At 38.4% G+C, this 20,001-nt stretch overlaps 1 protein-coding gene across 1 annotated transcript; it reads left to right on the forward strand.

Annotated features, from left to right (window-relative positions):
• Nucleotides 1-946: 946 nt before the first annotated feature.
• Nucleotides 947-16,801, forward strand: MBIP (MAP3K12 binding inhibitory protein 1). The gene is made up of 9 exons (XM_013129011.3): nt 947-1,145; nt 5,474-5,593; nt 7,341-7,562; nt 7,665-7,761; nt 9,247-9,312; nt 11,001-11,153; nt 13,145-13,242; nt 14,625-14,663; nt 15,855-16,801. Exons 1-9 carry the CDS (start codon nt 1,017-1,019, stop codon nt 15,963-15,965), a joined length of 1,035 nt encoding a protein of 344 aa, XP_012984465.2. The 5' UTR covers nt 947-1,016; the 3' UTR covers nt 15,966-16,801.
• Nucleotides 16,802-20,001: the final 3,200 nt, after the last annotated feature.

Genomic DNA, 20,001 nt, shown 5'->3' on the forward strand with positions numbered 1-20,001 from the left:
CTGGTGGTGTACTGCATCTGGCTCAGACAGAGTTAATCTTATCGATAGCAGCCCTTATAGTGCTGTGCTTTGTACTGGTAGCTAGAAAGGTGGTAGCTGCCTCTCTAACATCCCCCTCTCCTCCTAACATTCCTCTAACCAGTGGGCTGAGGGTACGCAAGATCTTGGGAGGGGACATAACCAGTACAGCTGATCCAGAGAGACCAAAGGTGTATTCTATACCATACAGTGTCTGCTGAGCTATGAATGTAAGAGAAAGAAGGAGAAAGAGTAGCCATTTGTTGTTTCTGGAGCAACAGCTATGTGTACTTAAGCCCTGCTTCTGGGGAAGTGTCTGGACATCACCTGCTGATGGGAAGTAGAGAATAAAATCTTCTGTTTTCTTTCGCTTCTGAGCTCACAACTTTTCCTTTTGCTTTATTAAACTGTCTTTATCTTGACTCACGAGTTTTTTTTCCCAATCTTATTTTCTCCCCTACTGGTCCTGTTGAGGAGGCCAGGGATAGGGGCCTGGTAGGCAACTGGCACCCAGCCAGGGTCAACCCACCACAACTGGATGCAACGGACCAGAGCTGAGAAACGCTGCAGGGTCCCAGAGACGTCCAAGGAAGGAGCAAAAGTTAAGATGCTCCCTCAGGCTTGGGAAAAGGGGCTGCTCGCCACTCTGGGAGAATCGTACTGTAGGAGAGGGTCCTCCCCACACCGCAGCACGGAAACCCGGGGGGGCAGGATAAGGTGACTGAGGCCTGCGGCTGCCTCCCCAAGCCCGCGCCCTGCTGCCCCAGAAGAGCCGCTCCCCGTGGCACGGCCCAGCCGCCTGAGGCGCCCACAAGGGAAGCTCCCACTGCAGCGCAGCGAAGACGGTCACCTTCTCGCCCAACGCCGGCCCGCGGTTGGCTGCAGCTCCTGTCCATCAGCCCTCGGGGGCGGGGCCACCAGGCTCGGCCATCCGAGGTGTTCGTCATAGCGGAGCGACGCCTGGGACTCTGTTGGCGGCCGCGGCTCGGCCTGGTGTCATGGCGGCGGCAGCAGCAGCCCCCAGCCCGCCGCAGCCCGGCGGAGACGCTCCGAAGATCGGCGACGACCATGCGGCCTCGGAGGTGGCGAGCAGCGCCCTGCGCTGCCTGGCTGGGCTGGCGGGGCAGGTGAGTGCCGGGCGGGGGGACAGGGAAGCCTGGTGCACAGTTAGCCCGGGAGCCGCGGGCCCCACACCCCGCCTCGCCTCGCCCCGCCTCTCCTCGCCTCGCCCCGCCTTGGGGGCCGCAGCAGGGCGTGCTCATGCTTGTCCCCGGCTTGCGGAGCCCTTCTGGGCTACAGGGGTAGGGTGCGACGCCGGGGAGAAAAGATGTCTGGCACAAGCAGGGAGCGTCATCGCTTCTGGAGGCTGTTAGCGCCTGGCCACAGGAGCGGTGCAGCCCTGACAGGGCTGGGATGGCGGGGCCGGCTGCATCCCTCCTGGCGTGGGCAGGCCCGGGCTGCTGCTTTGTGCCCTCACCCTGCTTTTGCCTTCCAGTAACGGGACGGCTCATGTCACTTTGTAGTTGGTGGATGATGTCTTCCACGACAAACTGCAGTATGCCTAATTGCTGTATCTTAACAATTAATGATTATGGATTGAAAAGCTACTAAAAGCTGGCTGTGCATTAAATCAAAATAAATTATTAGGAGCTTGAAGTTAGTTTTGCTTGGTAATAGCATGCTATGAAACAAACAGTGAGTCTCAGTGGGTCAGAATTTTTAAAGCAGCTTTGCTGTGGTACTTAAGTTGAAACACACCTACTTTAGATTTAGTAGTGGCTATGAATTATTTAACAGATGTTATGGTAGTGCTGGGAGGCCCTTACCAGGAGATGGTTTTAGTAACAATTATTACCGTAAATAATTTACAGATTAATTCTTTTTCCACTGTGGAAGCATATATGTAGTTCTATGAAGGCGGTAGAAGCACACCTTTGCTTCTGAAATTAGCAGTTTGAAGGTTTGGGGCCAGATGAAGAGTGATATTTGCAGGAGATAATATAATTTAGTATATGCTTATGTTACAGAAATGCTCAGAAATGTCCTCTGTTAGGTACAGAGGCAGTTTAGTAGTAGCTGCTGCCTGATGTGAAATTATTTTTTAAAATATTTCACCTTGCGTCTGAATAGAATTTTGTATTATGTTTGCTTCTAGTCACAAAGTCTGCTAGTAATTTTCATTTTCAAACAAAAGTCATCCAGAATTAAGAGCCTGAAAAGTTAGGCGCTGGGTAGTGAGAGTCTCAGTTTTCTTATCACTAAAGTGATTAAAAACTACCCTAGCTTTTGAATGGGAGTGCAGTGCTAAACAACTTGATGATCATATGCTGTTGATTCATGGGATTACTGAGACAGGAAAATTGTCTATGCATGAAAGATGAAATATCCTATAATTCTTTCTTGTGAAAATTCTAAATGTAGTCAGTAAAGAGCTAGTGACTGTCTTTTTATCTAGATGGCAGATACTGTCATTCATACTGCTGTTAACAGTGTTAACATGAGGGAAAAGTTGAGCTCTTGTATTCATGAAAACCACAAAGAATAATAAAGGGAAAGTTTCCTGAACTCTAACTAGGGTACTTGTCACAAATTTACTTGTTTTCAAACCTAAATTAATTACTACTTTCTCTCTTACTTGTTTGCCAGTGTTTGCTCTATGTCTAGCATGTAACAGGAGAGAGCTTAGTAACTTTTAACATTGTTTCAGCATGCGCAGTGAATAGCAAGAGATCCTTTAGAGTTGCTGCATCTGCCTCAGTAGACTTACATTAGTTGTAGTGTAAGAGTAAAATTGTCTTCATTGGCATTTGGAGTGTATTCTTTCCATGACAACAAACCAGTTTTACAGTGCACTGCACTGAACTATGAGTAGGGGTCTGGTTGCTGCATCTTAGCTGAGGCCCATTTTATTGCTCAGTCGTGATTGTTTCCAGTCGTTGAGTTAAACTCTTGTCTGCCAGCACTTGAGTTCTGGTAGATTTAACTGGTGCTCTACCAGGTTACTGACTAAAACAATCCATCTTGCATTTTTGACTGAAACCACTGATTCCTCATTTCCCTTTTATAGAGATGAGTGCACATGTGCCAGATTAGCTGTCACAGTTTATGATCCATTGTAGTAGTTTAAGTTGGATTTATGCTAGCAGTTTGGACTATAAACAGGAACATTTCTGGCACAGGAATTTTTTTACTAGAGCAGTCATTTGAAGCACAGAAGACATCTAGGGATAACAACTCTTAAAACCAATATGACCAATCATGAAAAGTTCTTTTAAACCCCAAGTAACAGTGTCTTTCATAAAACAATTTCAAAGGGCTGAAATGACTTATGATCCTGTAAATTGCTACAGAATAGACTATGGACTTGTAAATATGCAAAGGCTTTGATGTTAGCAAATCACAGAATGTATAAACCTGTCATAGTTCTTAGAAGTAGAAGGATGAGAAAACTAATTATGTCGTACTGGAAACATGTTTGGATGCAGGAGAGGCTTATTCTTATATTTGAAAACAGTGTCTATGAGTTTAAAATATCCCTGATCTAAATTATTCCAAGTCGGAGGTTCTGTTGGTTTTGTACATTGAACCGTATGCACAGGAGTCATACACTGTGATATGAACGCACACATCATCTGATTCTTTGTGAAAAAACGGGCTTATTAGGAAATTGCAGTAGGATTCCTGTTTTGTTTCATTATAGTGACTTACATTTATGCCTTTTTTCCACTGTCCGTGCACTGTAATGTAGAGTATAGCAGATTCTTTGGGAAGAAAGACATGCTTCAGATGATCCCATGCACAGTGGCTAAATTCCTAAAGTTTTCTTCTTACTAAATTCTAAAATTCTTGATTTTTGTAAGGTGTTTAGAACTAATATTTTCTTACTTTTTTTTCTACATCCTGTGTAGTTTAAGTACTGCACAGGAACAACCATTTGTGTGAAAATTACCTAAAATACATTATATATCTAGTCAGATCAAGGCCTTTGCTGTGTAACTTGGAATCTAATACTGGATTTAACAAAGTTGTTCTTTGACTAAAGAAGGAAGGCTCAGGCTTATAGTTCTTTACATACAAAAATGTGATACTGCTGGGGTTTAAAACTAACCCTGAACAACTCTCTATCCACTGCTTTCCTCTCAGAGTGATGGAGGCATTCATGTGTTTAGTTCTCATTGTTTCCTTATACACTGTGTGATGGATTTAGGAAACAAGTACATTTGCATTCTGTGTTCTTGTCCATAGTATTTGGTGCTGTTAAAAGTTAAATATCTTTAGACCATATGTTAAAGGTCACTTTTGTCATCTGCTTGAGGTGTCTCTCAGTTTTTGTTTGTTTCTGGGTTTTTTTGTATTTGTTTGTTTTATTGTTTTTTGTTTTTATTTTTAAGAAAATGGAAGGAATGAGATGTAGTCATACAAATATTTACTCGACTTGGAAATTCTGTGTCTCAAATAGAGTACCTAAAGGTCCTCTTGATTCTTAGCTAGAGTTTTATCTGTATTTAGAATTTGGGGGATCACTTACAGATTGGTTGGAGAACAATGTACTTGGCTTTGGGAAAGTGCTTGTTGCTTCAAGATCTTGTGAAAAGCTTTAGTGCAACACAAATAGCAAAAGTGGGTGTGAAAGTGTGTAGTTCATTAATGATTATTAACAAGCTGCTTTGTATTAGAAAGTGAAAGTTTATTTTTAATCTTCAGAAGATACATAGTTGCTTTAAATAAACCTTCAGATTCACCATATATGTCTCTGTTGCTTTGGGAGTTAAATATTGCAGTTCCTTGGAAAAGAGAATAGGCTATGGCAATTGTTATTTTGGTCTGAATGCATATAAAGGAAAATAGTGTGATTTGGAAATGGGTTTGATAGTGGTGCTGTATAGTCTAGAGCTTGTTTAACCTCAAGATTTTTACTTATTGCTTATTTTTAAAACAAAGTCTCCTTTGGATTAACAGCAAGTAATAATTTCAAGAATGTGGCATGGTGCAGTATCATGACCTTGGTCATGCAGGAATAGATAGCCTTGCAGATCTCAGGAAAAAAATATATGAACTTACAGGAGACTGCCATCCTGAGTGTATGTTTCTTCCTCCTGGCAGTTCTGTTATCTCTTAAAAGATTTGAGTAATTAACCTGACCAGTATGTTTTTGTATGGTAGTTAATTGAATTGAGAATCAACTGAAGTTAAAGACCAAATTAATGCAATGAAAGTGTGATGAAGTAAGGATTTTTTTAATTTCTGAATATACTCTACAAATGCTAGCTTTCTTTGAAAATGACAGCTGCTTGAATTATAATTAATGTCAAACCTCTCAAATGTCCTCATATAAAAATGGGATCTGTATGAGATTGAACATAATTGTTGTCCTATAGGAGTCTTGTATACTTTTGTGACATTAATACAACATAACAACATAATTTTTTGTTATGTTTGCTTTGTCCTTTTGAAGCTTAACCTTGAAGATGGTATCGTGAAAGTTGTAATCGATTGGAGCAAGCTTCAAAGCACATCAGCACTTCAGCCAACGTTGCTCTTCAGTGCACTTCAGCAGCATATTTTATCTTTGCAGGTAAGTATTTCATTGGACATATTTGACTTGATAAAAATGATCAACAACTGAATGTAGTTATGTTATCCAAACTGTAAAATTTAAGTTGGTTTTGTTCTTACATTGCTATGTCTAACAAAAAATAGTGCAAAAATGTTATATGCTTGGGATTCCACTGTGTCTCATTGGTACTCACGCTTATGGATTTTTCCGATTAGTGGTGGGAATAGCCACTGTAGGTGAGCAGGCTGAATAAACGCAGCCTCATTGATTTCTAGACTTGCATTGTAAATGTGATACATTTCCATCTATGGTGGGTTATAATTAAGCAATAAGACACGGCAGGTGTGTGTCATGCTATGATAATGATTCCATGCGTTGGGTGAGTTTTGAGGCTCATGGAGTGCTTTCAGTGGTTCAAGAAGTGGCATTATCCCAGCATGACACATCCTGGAGTGTCTTACTGCAATTAAATATATTTTCAGCTTTTTTTTTTTTTTAAAGAGTAATTTCTTTGACATTAATGTCTCATCTTGCCAAGTAGCCAGTCACCATTACTGTCATTTCTTTTAACTATTTGAAACTTTCCAACCCTGCCAAAAGTATGTGTAATTTAGTTGCATGGCAGGGAGGGTGAGCAATTTGTCAGCTGGTAACAGAACAGTGTTTTGACTTGATAGTTCATCTGTAAAAGGTGGCGATTTCAGTACTAATGTTTTGCTTCAGCCAGTCAATGAATTATTTCAAGTGTGTAGTACTGAGAGGGTTAAAAAGGAAGTTCCTATATTTGCTTGTCTGTAGGTAAAAGAAAGACTCTTTATGTTGTCCAGACATCCACCAAATCTTTGGTGTGATGAACAAAAAGAGAAAATATGCAAGATAAAAGCAAGTAAAAATCACATCCAACTGTAAGAACACTGCAAGTAGGAATCGTGATTCATTTCAGGAAATGTAACTGGTAAAAATTATGTTGTCTTTAAGAAAAAAATAATTTCTAGAGGGAAAATAAGCAGTGAAATTCACACTAGGTGAAACTGGTAAAAATTTAAAAAAGGGGGTAACACATACATATGTACTGGGGTTTTGTTATTACATCTGTGTAAGAGTTATTGCAGTAAAATAAGCATTTCTTTTTGCTGCTATAAATGTCAGTGCATTCTTTCATTTAATTTCATGACCTAAGTAGATAATAAACCGTGTCAAGAAAAGCATGTGTTCAGGATAATGCAAATATATATCATGTCTGTGTTCTGTCATTCACTTGGGCAACTGCAGGTTCAAGTGGAGAATGTAGTGCTGTGGTGGTAAAGTAAAGGCTTTACAGTGTGAAAGCATTGGCTTTCATGTTAAGGAAGAAAAATACTAAGCCTTACTGTTCTGAGTAGGCATTTGAATGAAATGCTAATTAAGTGGCATCGATGCCAATGATTGACACTTTGATTTCCCTAGTAACAGTTGAGCAGCAGGCAGTTTTTTTGCAGAAATTTCGGAGTTTTCCTATACAAACGTCTAAAAGGCACAGGTCAAAAAGGCCAGAATCACGGTGTGCACAGTATTTGGAACTATAGCCTTTTTTCCCCTTTTTTAAAATTTTATTGCTGTGTTACATCAGAGGCAGATGTTGTAATTCCTAAAATTATCTCAGTTGGTCTGTTTTAGAAATTGTAATAGTATTTGGCTGTTTTGCGTTTTCTTTTGGGGATTTTTGTGGGGTTTGGTTGGTTGGTTGGTTTTTTGATAACCCTAACATACTGTTTTCTTTGTCTAGCCTCTTTTAGAAAAACTCCAGTCATTGATTAAAGAGGAAAATATAGGCCATATTGAACCTGCAGGTAAAACAGGCAATCAAACTTGTGAAACAAGTTTAGGTGTTTATGATGGTAACTGTCAGACTGAAGAAAAGTATGCAAGTTATGATTTAGGAGATCTGAAGGAAGCTCATATTAATTTTGATCCAGAGGTGGTACAAATAAAAGCTGGAAAAGCAGAAGTAAGTGATTTACCTAAATAAAAAATAAAAAGTAAAAGATCTTTCTGAATTTTAAATTTCAAGAATGAAATAGATATATGCTATCATGTTTACTATGTGCAGATTGACAGACGGATATCAGCCTTCATCGAGAGGAAACAAGCTGAGATCAATGAAAATAATGTCAGGGAATTTTGCAATGTTATTGATTGTAATCAAGGTAACTGGATACCCAGACTTTAATCTTCATAGCAGTTTAAGTTGGCTGGTTTTGATTTTTGGTTTGGGGTTTTTTTTTGTTTGTTTGGGGTTTGTTTTTTGGTGATTTTTTTTCCCTTTCCATTTGTTCAAAAGCATTATTCTATATTTAAAACAGAACTTCATTTTAAGAGTAACTTTGTTTTAAAGTTAAGAATTTGCATGTGCACTGCAGATGTTGTCAGACAGACAAAAAAAGGAAGTAGTCCCTTTAATACATCCCATACAGAAAGATTGTAGCTATTACTGTGTTCATTTTAAGGACTATAATAAATCAGATGATTTTGTAACTGTTGTTTAGTGGTTTAGCTAGATGTTCCTTCCAAAGTCGACTGAATTGCAATTCAGAAATATCTTGTGAATTACATATTCAAATTAAAGTTTTAAATTGACTATTACCTAATGCTAGTTAAATTACAAAGAAGTACTTTTTGCAATCAATTTGAATTACTAGCTACTTAGAATAACTTTTTCCTTTCAACATTAGTCACAGTGTTGGTGTTTTTAATGCACCAACTGGCACAATTTGCTGTATCTATAACCAGTCTTAAATTCATCTGTCAGGCTGGATCCCATTAGCACGATCAGTGACTGTGTAACCAAATGCATCTTAAAAGTGAAGACACTTTATTATACATAAGTACATGGGGACATTTTCTAAGTACCTGTGAACCCAGATGTGCATTGTCTCTGTGATATGCTTTTAGAGATCAAAGTTTATTGTTCCTCAAGCTTTACAGGAAGAGAGTTTAACTGCTTGAATGTTTGTTGGAATGAAAATGACAGCTGAAATCTAGTTGAATATGCTAGACAGTAAAAGACTGATTCCTAGAATTAATTACGTACAGAAGAAATTATGAAAAGACCTTCCTCTGTACGTTGAGGCATAATAAAAGATGTGTAAAACTTTGACATATATTAACAGATATTAAAATATAAACATTAGAATAAACTAAGATGGTCTGAACTGTAGGCCTTTATGGTAAAACAAATTAAAGAAGTCGCATGCATCAATACATGCAGGAAGGTGATAGAAGAATGCTGATGAGTAGTTAGACCAGTATAAAATGGGAGGAGAGTTTCAAAAAAGGACAGAAAACCAGAATAATAGTGGTAAGCAGGGAAAAGACTTCTCTACAGGAAGAAAGACATAAGTTACAGAGAAACACAATGATAGATAAGAACCATATAAAATGTAAATTGGAAGAAATTTGGATTGATACATTTATATAGGTGACTTACCCAGTTAAAACCAGTAGGTCCATACAAGTGTGTGAAACTATAGTGAGTGTGTTTGTAGAATGAAAGAAATATTTCTGATGTTTTAATTGTATGAAAAATTTTCATTAGATTTGTTAAAAGCCTCAAAGCTGATGATGTTTAGAATATTTTAAATTATAAAGACATAATTAGGACCTCACTTTTTCTATCATTATTATTTACTTAGAAAATAGCTGTGCCAGAACAGATGCAATTTTCACACCCTATCCTGGATTTAAAAGCCATATAAAGGGTAAGCAACTACTTTAATACCCCTTTATTAAGTGTCCAGATAGAACAATATGGATAAATTTTTGACTTTAAAACTTTTTATAGAATGCTCAAAAAATGCAAACTTAACATACTGATTTTTGAGTCTTGTACTTTTACATCCTCACATCTCCAAGGTTTTCAATCCTGTAACTGCTTTGTTAAGTTGATGGTTATGTTCTAAAGAGAAAAACAAAGTAGCTTATTTTTATTGTCTGGAAGGAAAGATACAGAAGATAAAGTGGGACAGAGAAACAGAACAGTTCTTAGCTTTTTGTTTAAGGCAATGACAGCAGTCCAGTTGAGGAACTGAGATTCAATAACATTATCTTATATTTTTTGTTAGTTGGTGTAACCAGATGGGTTTAGAAACAGTTTTGGGACACAATGGAAGTTCTGAGGTACAGGTTTATGGGAAGTGTTGAGCTGGGCACTACCTTTTGGAAAAGAGTAAATAGTGCAGAAATGATTGTCCAGCAGAAGTTACATATAAAAGATTGCTTGTCTATCTACTGTTCTCTAGGTGTACAAAAGTTACTCTGTGTTTAAAAACAAATAAATGAAACCTCCAAAATGAGAATGAAAGTAACTTGTCCATTTTCAAGAGTGGTAGTGTAGTATTCAATTATCCCCTTGATACTGGTTCTAGAAACCAATTCGTTATTGTGAATTGAGAATAATAGTGTGAAGCATGATAGGTATAATTAGTAAAAGGTCTGGTGAGTTAAGAGGGAGATAGGGAAGTGAGTTTGAGTTTATAATCTTTCACTAAGAACTGCTTTCAGTAGTCACATTTTTTAAACTGAACTAATTTGTAACTTGGATGGTAGCATATTACAGGAAAAAAAGAAAAGCTTGCACTTCAAGTAACTAAAAACCGAACAGTTCATGAACTGAAATGTGAATAACACCTAGAAAACAATTGGAAGTAAAACCAGCATAAACTGAAGCAAAAATGTGATGTGACCTTTATGAAGTATTGGGCAAGAAATTATGTGCTTCAGTGTCTGGAGTTCCAACATAGTCTTTAAACCTGCAGTACACTGCAGTAGTCCTGTCAGGAGGGACTTGAGAAAGGACCGTAATTTAGAGAAAGGATGAAAATGTTCTGATAAATATGTGGTTCAGGATGGGAGAAAAGATAGACCCAGAAGCAGCTGAAGAGTTATTAAAGCTGTTAACCTGAATAACAAAAATTAGAAGAGAACTTCCTTGCCGAGATTTGTAGCGGTTCTTCTAGTTGTTTACCTCCCCTCATCTTCATGTATTTATGATGCTTCCTGTAATACTAGGTCTGGCCTTTTCTTTGCATTCACAACGGCTCACATGTGCAATTGCTGACATAGATATTGGGCTTTCTGCTATTAATCAGCAGCTGATGACAAGCTCTTGATACTGATGTTCTACATGAATGTATGAGTAATTCTTTTACTTTGCATATGTAAAGTCCTAGGGTTTTTTGTTTGGTTTGGTTACTTGTGCAAAAATAGGAAAATACTTTTACTTAAACCTTTGATCTTGTTATGTGTGGGACCCTTCACATGAGAGACTGCTGTGAAACTGATTTAACATAATTGATTTAACACAATATTTTAGCATTTTGATTGCTTTAGTTAGATGTACTTTGTGTTTCTTGTGTATGTATATTCAATTTGTGTTCTTTTTACCTAGTTTCTAGGGTAGTAAATACATATGGTCCTCAGACTAGATCTGAAGGAGTGCATGGGTCCAGTCACAAAGCCAATGTCCCCATTCATGATTGTGGAAACCAAGCTGTTGAGGAGAGATTGCAAAACATTGAAGCACACTTACGATTACAAACAGGTTTGTATCATGCTTTAATTTTGCCACCGGTATGTCAGTTTGTGTTAGTTATCATTACTGTAGTAAAACTGGACAAGTCTATAAAAACTGTGACTGTGAAAACAATGGATAGATCCATGGAAGGGTTTAGTCACCCCAAATACTACAGTCATATGTTTAGGTTCTTATACCAAAATGGAACCCAGATTCACACCCAGGTTAGGATGTTGAGTTAGTAAATGTATGCTTGATGTGGTGGCCAATGAAAGAGGGGCACTTCAGAATGGGATTAAACCAGTCTGGAATATTTGGAGGTAGGGGTTCTCAAAAGCCAGTGGAGTCCTTCTGCCTTGACCCACTGAACAGGAAAAACTGAGGTTAGGATTAAATCTTGCTTCATGGATACCTTCTGTGGCAGAAAGTAGAATACTCCCAGATACTGTTGAGGTAGCAGAGCTTGATGTTTAGCTGTATAGTCATCTCAAAATTAAGGTGGATTTTGTGCCTGGAAATAGAATTTGCAAGTGGCTGGCCAGCACTAAGGTTACAGTGCAGCTTTGGAGTTTATGCATATCAGGGATGACTGGGGGTAGCTAAGGAGGGGTCCATGCTTCCTGGTTCTGCCTATAATAGGTGACAATTTTGTTTGAAAGAACAGGTTTTTAAACTACAGTACAGGGGAAGAGGAAAGCATGCAATTCCAGCTCAGCTCCTGTCCAAATCAGCGTTCAGTGCTGAAGGTCTCAAGGTCATTTTTTACTTACCCCAGCAGCTGTGCAAAAGGTAGTTATCTGAGCAGGTAATCTACCTCAGCTACCTGCTCACTGGTTTTGGTTTCTAATGATGGAAAGAGTTGTTCTCGACTCATCTGCTGTTTATCTGAACAGCTTCTTCTAGTGCTAGTACTGCTCTTTTCCCTTTACATTAAGAGTTAGCAATATTAAGAAGAGTGAGAGGTCAGCCGATTCAATTAGTAGCTGCTGAGTGATGAGGAGAGAGCAGAACTGAAAGGGGGGAAGCTACCTGCAAAATGGTCTGTCTGAAGTGAGGAAATAGATGAATGGCAAAAAAAACCCATTAGTGCTTATTTCAGTAGTTTGTACAATAGAATTATCTTACCTAACAGACCTAGAAATAAATGGAAATGGGTGGCAAAAGAATAAGTAAAAGCTTGCTAAGGCTCTGGCTGTCATTGCTGTTCAGAACCAGACTGTCATTTTAGTTGGGATAGCCAGTAGTTAGTTGTGATAAACAGTGATTTTAGTTTATAGAATGCTGTGTAGCATGGTACCTAGGTGCTTTCTGAGGCTGATCTTTTGATTAGTTCTGTTCTTAAATGGGGAAACAAGCCCAACCTGCTGTAGTATAGCTGCAAACAGCAAATGGGTTGAAGTGGGTTTTTTTGTTGCTGTTGGTTTTGTGATGTATGCAGGTTTGTTGTTTTTTTGTTTGGTTGATTTTTTTGGCAGAGGGAGAGGGGGAAGGGCTTGTGCATTTTTTTTGTTTGGTTTTTGTTTTTTCCAAATCTCTGTTATTCCATTCCACACAACATTCCCCACCCCTGCTTCTCCCATCTGTGCCTAAGCAAATGCTATTCTTTGTCAAGTGCGACTCATATCTGTGCTCATAACTTCTGAAGCTCAGTGGAGATAGGCTTCCTTCAGAACAATCTTGGATATCAGTGCTGAATTCATGTGTGGTTGGCCATCCCATCTGCTTGTGTGATTAATATATCATTAGAGTGATCATTAGCTGTTCCAGGGACTTTGTCAGACATATTTCAGCCACCTGCATAAAGTTGTCTGTTGCCTTCACTGACTGCAGTGGTTTATCAATCAGCTTTTACCTTGAATCATATTAATTACCCTTCCATTTTACTATCCTGTCCACTTGTTTTGTTTCAGCTACTGGTTGGTACCTGGACTCAAACGATTCACGTGTAAAACTTGCAATCTTTAGTTTAAAAAGTTATTCAAGCACTTTTCATGATTTCTTTGTATTTGTGTATTTAGGTGGTCCTGTACCAAGAGACATTTATCAGAGAATTAAGAAGCTTGAAGATAAAATCCTTGAGCTAGAAGGACTGTCTCCTGAATATTTTCAATCTGTGGTAAGAAATTCTCTCATCTTCTTTTAGCATATCTAAATGCATTCAGGACTTTTGTTCTTATGTCTTCGATGTACAGACAAAACCTAAGGGCATACACCCTTGATAGAGAACTCTGACTTGGTGTAATAGTTATGTTTTATTTGGACCATTTGTGTAAGTTCATATTTCTACCTAATTTCTCATTTGAAAGAAAATGGTACACATTTGAGGGAAAAAAATTGCAGTCACCACCCGAGATTCACAATTTTATAGAGGTTGGATTTCTGCACCTCCTTCTCCCCACTCCATCCACCTCCCCACCCCAGCCAGGTTGGCGAGCAGGTGGCTGAAGCATGTTACCTGCTCAGATGAATACTTTTTGCAAAAAATTCCACACTTACCAGTTTCTTATGACAAGAAAATTGACAGAAGTTTTTATCTCGATACAAATCATTAGTGGCTTGAGTCCTTTGGGCTTCTGTACATTATCTGATTACAAAAGATCAGGTATATGAAATAACTTCCAATGAGAGAGTAAGCCCTTTAAAAATTGTTCCATGTGATTCTATGACTTTTGTTTCTGTGTTGCTAGTTTTCACGCAGAGTTCTGTTTCTTTCTGAATAGTAAACCTTATCTGCCATTCACAAAAGAAGATCGGGACAAAGAGGACATTAGTTGTTACTACATCGAGCTCTGGTTGGCTGTAGAAATTTCTTGTCTGTTATTTTGTTGTTCTTTCCCCATGTAACATTGTCTCTTTTACTATTGATAATATTTTAATTTATATATTCTCCCATGTGACCAGCCAAAGAAGAGTCTGCAAAAATCAATGGCAATATTGCCTTTTTGTTTGTTTATGTTGGAGACCAACAAAACCCTTTATTTGTGAGGCTATTCCTTCAAGTTGTTGGAAACCAGAATTTAAACCATACGTTTTTATAGGATGAGACTTACACAGAAAGGGCTTTAGGATCTTCTCTAGAATGGGGGGTCTGTGAAAAATTTGTGGTCGTGGCAATAGTAGTATTGTACAGTAATTAGAATTCTTTTGTCCAAACTTTTGCAAAAATATTGGTGTGGATACAGGAAATTTTGGGGGAGAAAAATATTGACAGTTTCAAAAGCTGGATATTGATCTTGGTTTTGTCTGAAGGAACCTTCAGTTAAGTTGATAGTTGTTGGTTGCCAAGCATGGAGAAGCTTCAACAACTTCTGAATGTTCTCCAGTAGTGTTTCTCGTGATCCAAAGTACTTAATTATAAAAAAAGATTTCTTTAATCCATGGAATGGCAGTCAGTGTTCTTTCTGCACTTTAAAGACTCTTGTCAACATTGTTACAGAATTACTTGTGGTCCTCTGTCAGTGCAACATTAAGTCTCTTTTGATTATGTCTTTTCTTTAGAGTTGTTCTGGCAAGAGGAGAAAGATTCAACCTCCTCACGTAAGTGCTGTTAACTTTTGTTTACCCTAAGTTTAGGATGTTCTGGGTGAAAAGTAATCAGAAGTTCTATCAAGCAAATATCTAACTTCTCAGAAGTAGCTGCATCAGTATTGGATATCTTTCTGGGAAAGAAAGAGAAAGAAGACAGAAAGTTAATGGATGTCACAGTGAAATGAATCTTCTAAGAGTTTATACTGGAGTAGGTTATTTAGTGTTTTTACTAGTTAGAAAGATGAAAGAATAAAATGAATCTGTAATGTTCTTAATCAACATGGGGGTAACAAACAATTTGCAAATTCTTACCAGACTCTTCATAATGTTTTCTGCTTTTCTTTTGATTTGTTTGTGGCTTCGTGGTTATTGTTGATGTTTTGAATTATTTTTTAATTTCCTTTATTGGTAAATTTATTATAGTTATTTGTATTTATTCATTTATGAAGAGACAATAAAAGTAGAAAGGTCTGGCTCAGCAAAAGTATTTCAGAAAGACCTAATGTTATAGGAGATACTAACCTGAGTCAATAAGACTTGTAATTTTCACAACACCATCACATAAGGGAATGCATTAATTACACACCTTAGGCCACAAGGGAGTTTCTTCTCAGCATGAGACTGCAGCTGGGACACTGCTACTAGCCATCACACTTGGAGGCAGATGGATGGGGAGAATGCTTAGAATGGAATGTGGGCCATCAGAGACTTGAGGAATTAGGCTTGTTTACATGAGGAAAAAAAAATCCTCCATCGAGTGAAATATGCTTATAAGGACAATGACCAGTTCTTTGTGTAAGAAGAGATAAAACAAAATGTCAGGTTAAGTGGGCACAGAGGACATTGATGTTGGGCAATAGGAAGAAAAACCCCTTCATTTGTAAAGCTGGGTTGTATAAGATTGAGGTAGGCTTGTGCAGTGTTTTAACATCAAAGACATTTGGTGGGGTTTTTTCATGAACAGGTTAAATAAGCATCTAATGGAAACAGTATGGATATATTGATCCATGATTAGGACTGTCAGTTTCTTCGAAGTCTTTTTCTTTCAACTTTAATAGCCATAGACTAGATTCAGACAATTCTGCAAGTGTATTTGTATCACTTAGTGCAGTATGCAGTGACCTCAAGTTTAAAGTGCTAGGCCACTTCTCCGGCAATTACAAAATGTAAATGATTGTGGTTTTTATTTTGTTCTTTTAGCAGAACTATTCATTGGCTGAACTTGATGAAAAGATCAATGCCATAAAACAGGCATTACTGAGGAAGACAAAAGAGAGCAAGTCCAAGGAGGCTGAGCGGCTTCTTCGATGAAAAAAAAAAGTATTTTCAGAATCCCCATCATGCTTTACACATACTTAAACCATAGACCTGAGTAGTGTTGATCGGGGATGACTTTAGCAATGAAAGCAAAGCATGCTTATAACCTCCTTTTGGATGATCTTGAAAGCTTTGTTTTGGAAGAGCTCATTTAAAAACTGTCTTATTAATTAAATAGTTACTGTAAAATGAAGAATGTTTTCGGAATAACATTCTAATCCATTCCCTTCTGTTATAAAGGAGGACTGCAGCATTGTTCATATGTGGAAAGTTGTAATCCACATTAAAAAGCTACATTTCACATGTAATTCTTGATTATTGGGTATTCAAAAGGGCTATCTTTTGAATACTTTCCACGTCAGTAGTTTGCATAGACTTACGAAATACAATTAAATACTCATAAATAAACTTAGGAAGAGAAAATAAAAAAAAAACCCTCGCAGTATGCATGCTTGCCTGCATTTTGTCCATATTTGTCACCGTTTCCACTACTATTAGAATGGCAACAGATTTCTGTTTAAAATATGGTTATAGAAATCCTATATATGTAAATAGAGACACCTGTTCTTCACTTCCTCCATGCCCTGTAGGAATTCAAACTTTGTACCCTACTAACAAACTTAATATATTCTAAAGACCACTCCAGGGGAGGTTTTGAGGAGCATGCCAGCAGGCACCAGCTTCCCTTCCTTCCATGTACATGCTATATGACTTCTGAAGCATGGATATTTGGTACATAGTTTAAATTGGTCAGACCTTTGGCCACACACTGAAGTGTGATTTTGTTTGTTTTAATAAAACACTTTCTGTTTATACCAGTTCTTACTTTATTTGCTGTCTCTGTGCTCATTCTGGATTAGAAGTAACTGTTACAGAGGGACTCCTTTATGTTAACTTTTCTGCTTATAGCAGTCATACTATCAGTGTCCCTGTATCGGTCTCTGTGACAGGTGTTAAGAACAGTACTGACTGGACACGGTTGTACTTTGAAGAATAGTAGATATTTTCTGTAGTTCTGTGTTCTTATCTAAACTAATATATGTTGTAGCATGTAATGCTTCTCTGAAGGTGAGCCATCAGAGGTGCCTGACAAAAGCTGCTTGAGCTCCAAGAAAGAACATAGTATATGTTACCTGTTCAGGTTCCAGTGTCCACCCATGGAGAGGTTAACCCAAGCAGTTATGAGTGCCTCAAATACAGCATTGGATACAAAGAGGTACTTCTGCATTTGAAGACAGTGACCTGCTTATGTGTAGGACTGTTACTCAGACTGTATGCTACATAACAATCCAGCATACTATAGAGACTACTTCTGTTATGCAAGTATTACAACTTGAAAATCTGAACAGCTGATGTTATGGGTGAAGCAACACAATGAGCTGCAACTTTTACCACAGGTAGACAAGCTTTACTTGCTGTCTACAAAATATTTTTTTTTGAGCCATACTCAAAAGGATATAACGTGGATATAATTGTGCCTAGCAGCATACACGTCAGACAGTAGGACTTGAAAGTGTGAGACGCTTGTTACAGCTGGGGACAGGAAGGGCAGTCAAAGGGATTTAGCTTGTGTAAAGGAGCCTCTACTTGTGTGTACTAATTCAAGTATTGGTGAGACATGCTGGCTAAGACTACTGCATTTTCACTGTGCAATTTTCTCTGGAAAATTCTGGAGTGAAGCCCTAGGAGAGATAATAAACATGTGGCAGATACCTTGAGTAATATTGGCTAATGTTAAATTATTTGTTAGTTTACATTATAACAAGTGCATATGTATATACATACAGGCAAAAAAAACGAAACCAAACAAACCAAAACTTCACTCCTCATCTGGAGTCACTTAGAATAAATTGCAAACATGCTGAATTCCCCAATGGAGCAATGGTTACAAAAAGACTGCATTAGCAATTTCAAAGTGGCTTTTTCTGTAGTGAATTGTGTGCAGCTTGAAAGATCTCTTGCCATGGGATTCTCCTTTTTCTCAAGATGACAGCAACATAGCAGTTAAGGGTTGAAAGCATAATGAAGATGCATTGTAGCAAGACAATAGCTAAGGGTTGAAAGCATAATGAAGATGCATTGTAGCAAGACAATAGCTAAGGGACAACATAGAAGTACTCTGGATTGCAGTTTATTAGCCCTATGTAATTTATCAAATAAATGCTACAGATACACTTGAAAAATGTCAAGGTGTTCATCTTGCTTTGTTGTTAGACCTTTGCCATTCTTTGGTTTCAGGTTGTTCATTTCTTGTACGCTTAATGCTAATGCATCCATGCTGTAAGAATTCATTGGAAATGTATTCTCTGCTGTGAGTTGCATGTTAAAAGTAGTTGCAGATTCCAGAGGGCTGCCAAGCTGTTGGAAGTTTCCCTTCTTCTGCTATATGGCTTTTATGAATAGAGGGAAGGGGGAGCAGGACATTTTTCTGGTATTCAGAGCTACTTGTCTTACCAGTTGATGCTTACTTGTCTTTTGTCTCTGCCACTTTACCCTCTACAACTGACTTTCACTGTAAGGACTAGTTCTGAGGAAAGACATGAGCTCCCCAGTCCACCACACCCCTGTAATAAAAGGGGTGTAGGATAATCCTTACAATATCAATTTCAAGAACTACCTATTATGCTGGTTTTCCTCTGCACCTGGAACACTACAAGTGCTTGCTGAGGGGGGCTGCAGTAGTTGAAGAAGTCTGAAAGGTAACCATAAGTGAAACAAAAGCAGGGGAAGTGTTTACTGTCTTGTTGGCATGTCTCAACACCTTGACCAAGATGTTTTTACAGATGCTGGGCTGATCTACCCTCCCTTTCCTCCAAAAGGACATACAGAAGTGTTCTTAAGAAGATGACTTTATGTCTTTGTTAAACATATCTCTTCTCCACTTTCAGCTAGAGCTAGTATTACAATATAACACTCAGGATACCTTCCCTCATAAAATGTTTTCCTCTTGGACTATTGCTGGCGTCCAGAATCCTGTGTAATGAGAACCACTGCTGTGGCTGCTGCTTACTACAGCAACATTTCTTGCTTAACAAAAGGCCAGTTTTGCATCTGAACTGGGCAAAGGAATGGTTTAGATGTGCAAGTTCACTACAGAGAAGAATTTACTGAATAGATAGAACTATACAGAAGCATTTTTGAAGGACATTTATGTGATCCAGTTCACCATCCTCCAGCATATATAATGCCAGAGATATTAAAGGTTTGCCTGTGAAAGGACATTAGTGCTTTTGTGGAACACCTTTACTGCTGGCAGCTTATATGTGGCATAGCAAGAAAAACTATTGTCTGGGAAAAAGCATTCTGCATGGCTATCAGTACAGAGCTCTTTAATTTGTGAGCAATTTGAGAAAATCTGCATCTCTTTTTCTTCTAAGAGGGCATCTCTGACCATGAGCAAACACACTTGCCATAAAAATGATAGAGTGGATTCTTCATTAGTTCAGGCTCAACAGCAAGTGTGCTGTTCAGTAAAAATCTCATCTTTGAGAGGTCTCAGCACCACCACCCCTGCTCCTTCACCCAGTCAGTAGTGGAAATCTACTAAGATCAGTCATACATGAATGCCATAGCTGGATTCTGGGATTTGTTACTGGAGTCACACAAGAGTAAGAAAAACAATTCTCTTAGGACAATGTGAACCCCTAGTGTGGTAGTAGATAAAGAGCACCTGGATTTGCGTTACACAATGGTAATTTTGTATAGGTTTCCCTGTTGAGGATCTCTTGCACTGAACATAACTGCAACCCATTGCAGGATGATATATCACAAGGTTCAGATGAAATTCAGTGAACCCCACACGTGTCTAATCTGCATATATTAAAGCTGCAGGTGATTGGAATGGCATTGCTTAATTAACTAACCCAGAACACGTTTACCACTGTTCCAGGGTATGACTGTTCCACCTTACCAACACCAACAAGCTTACTGAGCTGTAGACTGGCAGGAAAAGAGAGAATGACCATGGTGTGTCCTTCTAGAGAAATTGCAAAGCACTCCAGGCTGCCAAGGCTCCTACCTGAGCTGCATC

This window comes from Melopsittacus undulatus, chromosome 4 (assembly GCF_012275295.1).
Source record: "Melopsittacus undulatus isolate bMelUnd1 chromosome 4, bMelUnd1.mat.Z, whole genome shotgun sequence".
In the NCBI taxonomy this organism is placed as follows: domain Eukaryota; kingdom Metazoa; phylum Chordata; class Aves; order Psittaciformes; family Psittaculidae; genus Melopsittacus; species Melopsittacus undulatus.

Coding starts and splice junctions, on each gene's coding strand:
- MBIP (XM_013129011.3), top strand. CDS start 1,017: ATGGCGGCGGCAGCAGCAGCCCCCAGCCCGCCGCAGCCCGGCGGAGAC. Junction 1,146..5,473: donor TGGCTGGGCTGGCGGGGCAG/GTGAGTGCCGGG, acceptor GTCCTTTTGAAG/CTTAACCTTGAAGATGGTAT. Junction 14,664..15,854: donor GAAAGATTCAACCTCCTCAC/GTAAGTGCTGTT, acceptor TTGTTCTTTTAG/CAGAACTATTCATTGGCTGA.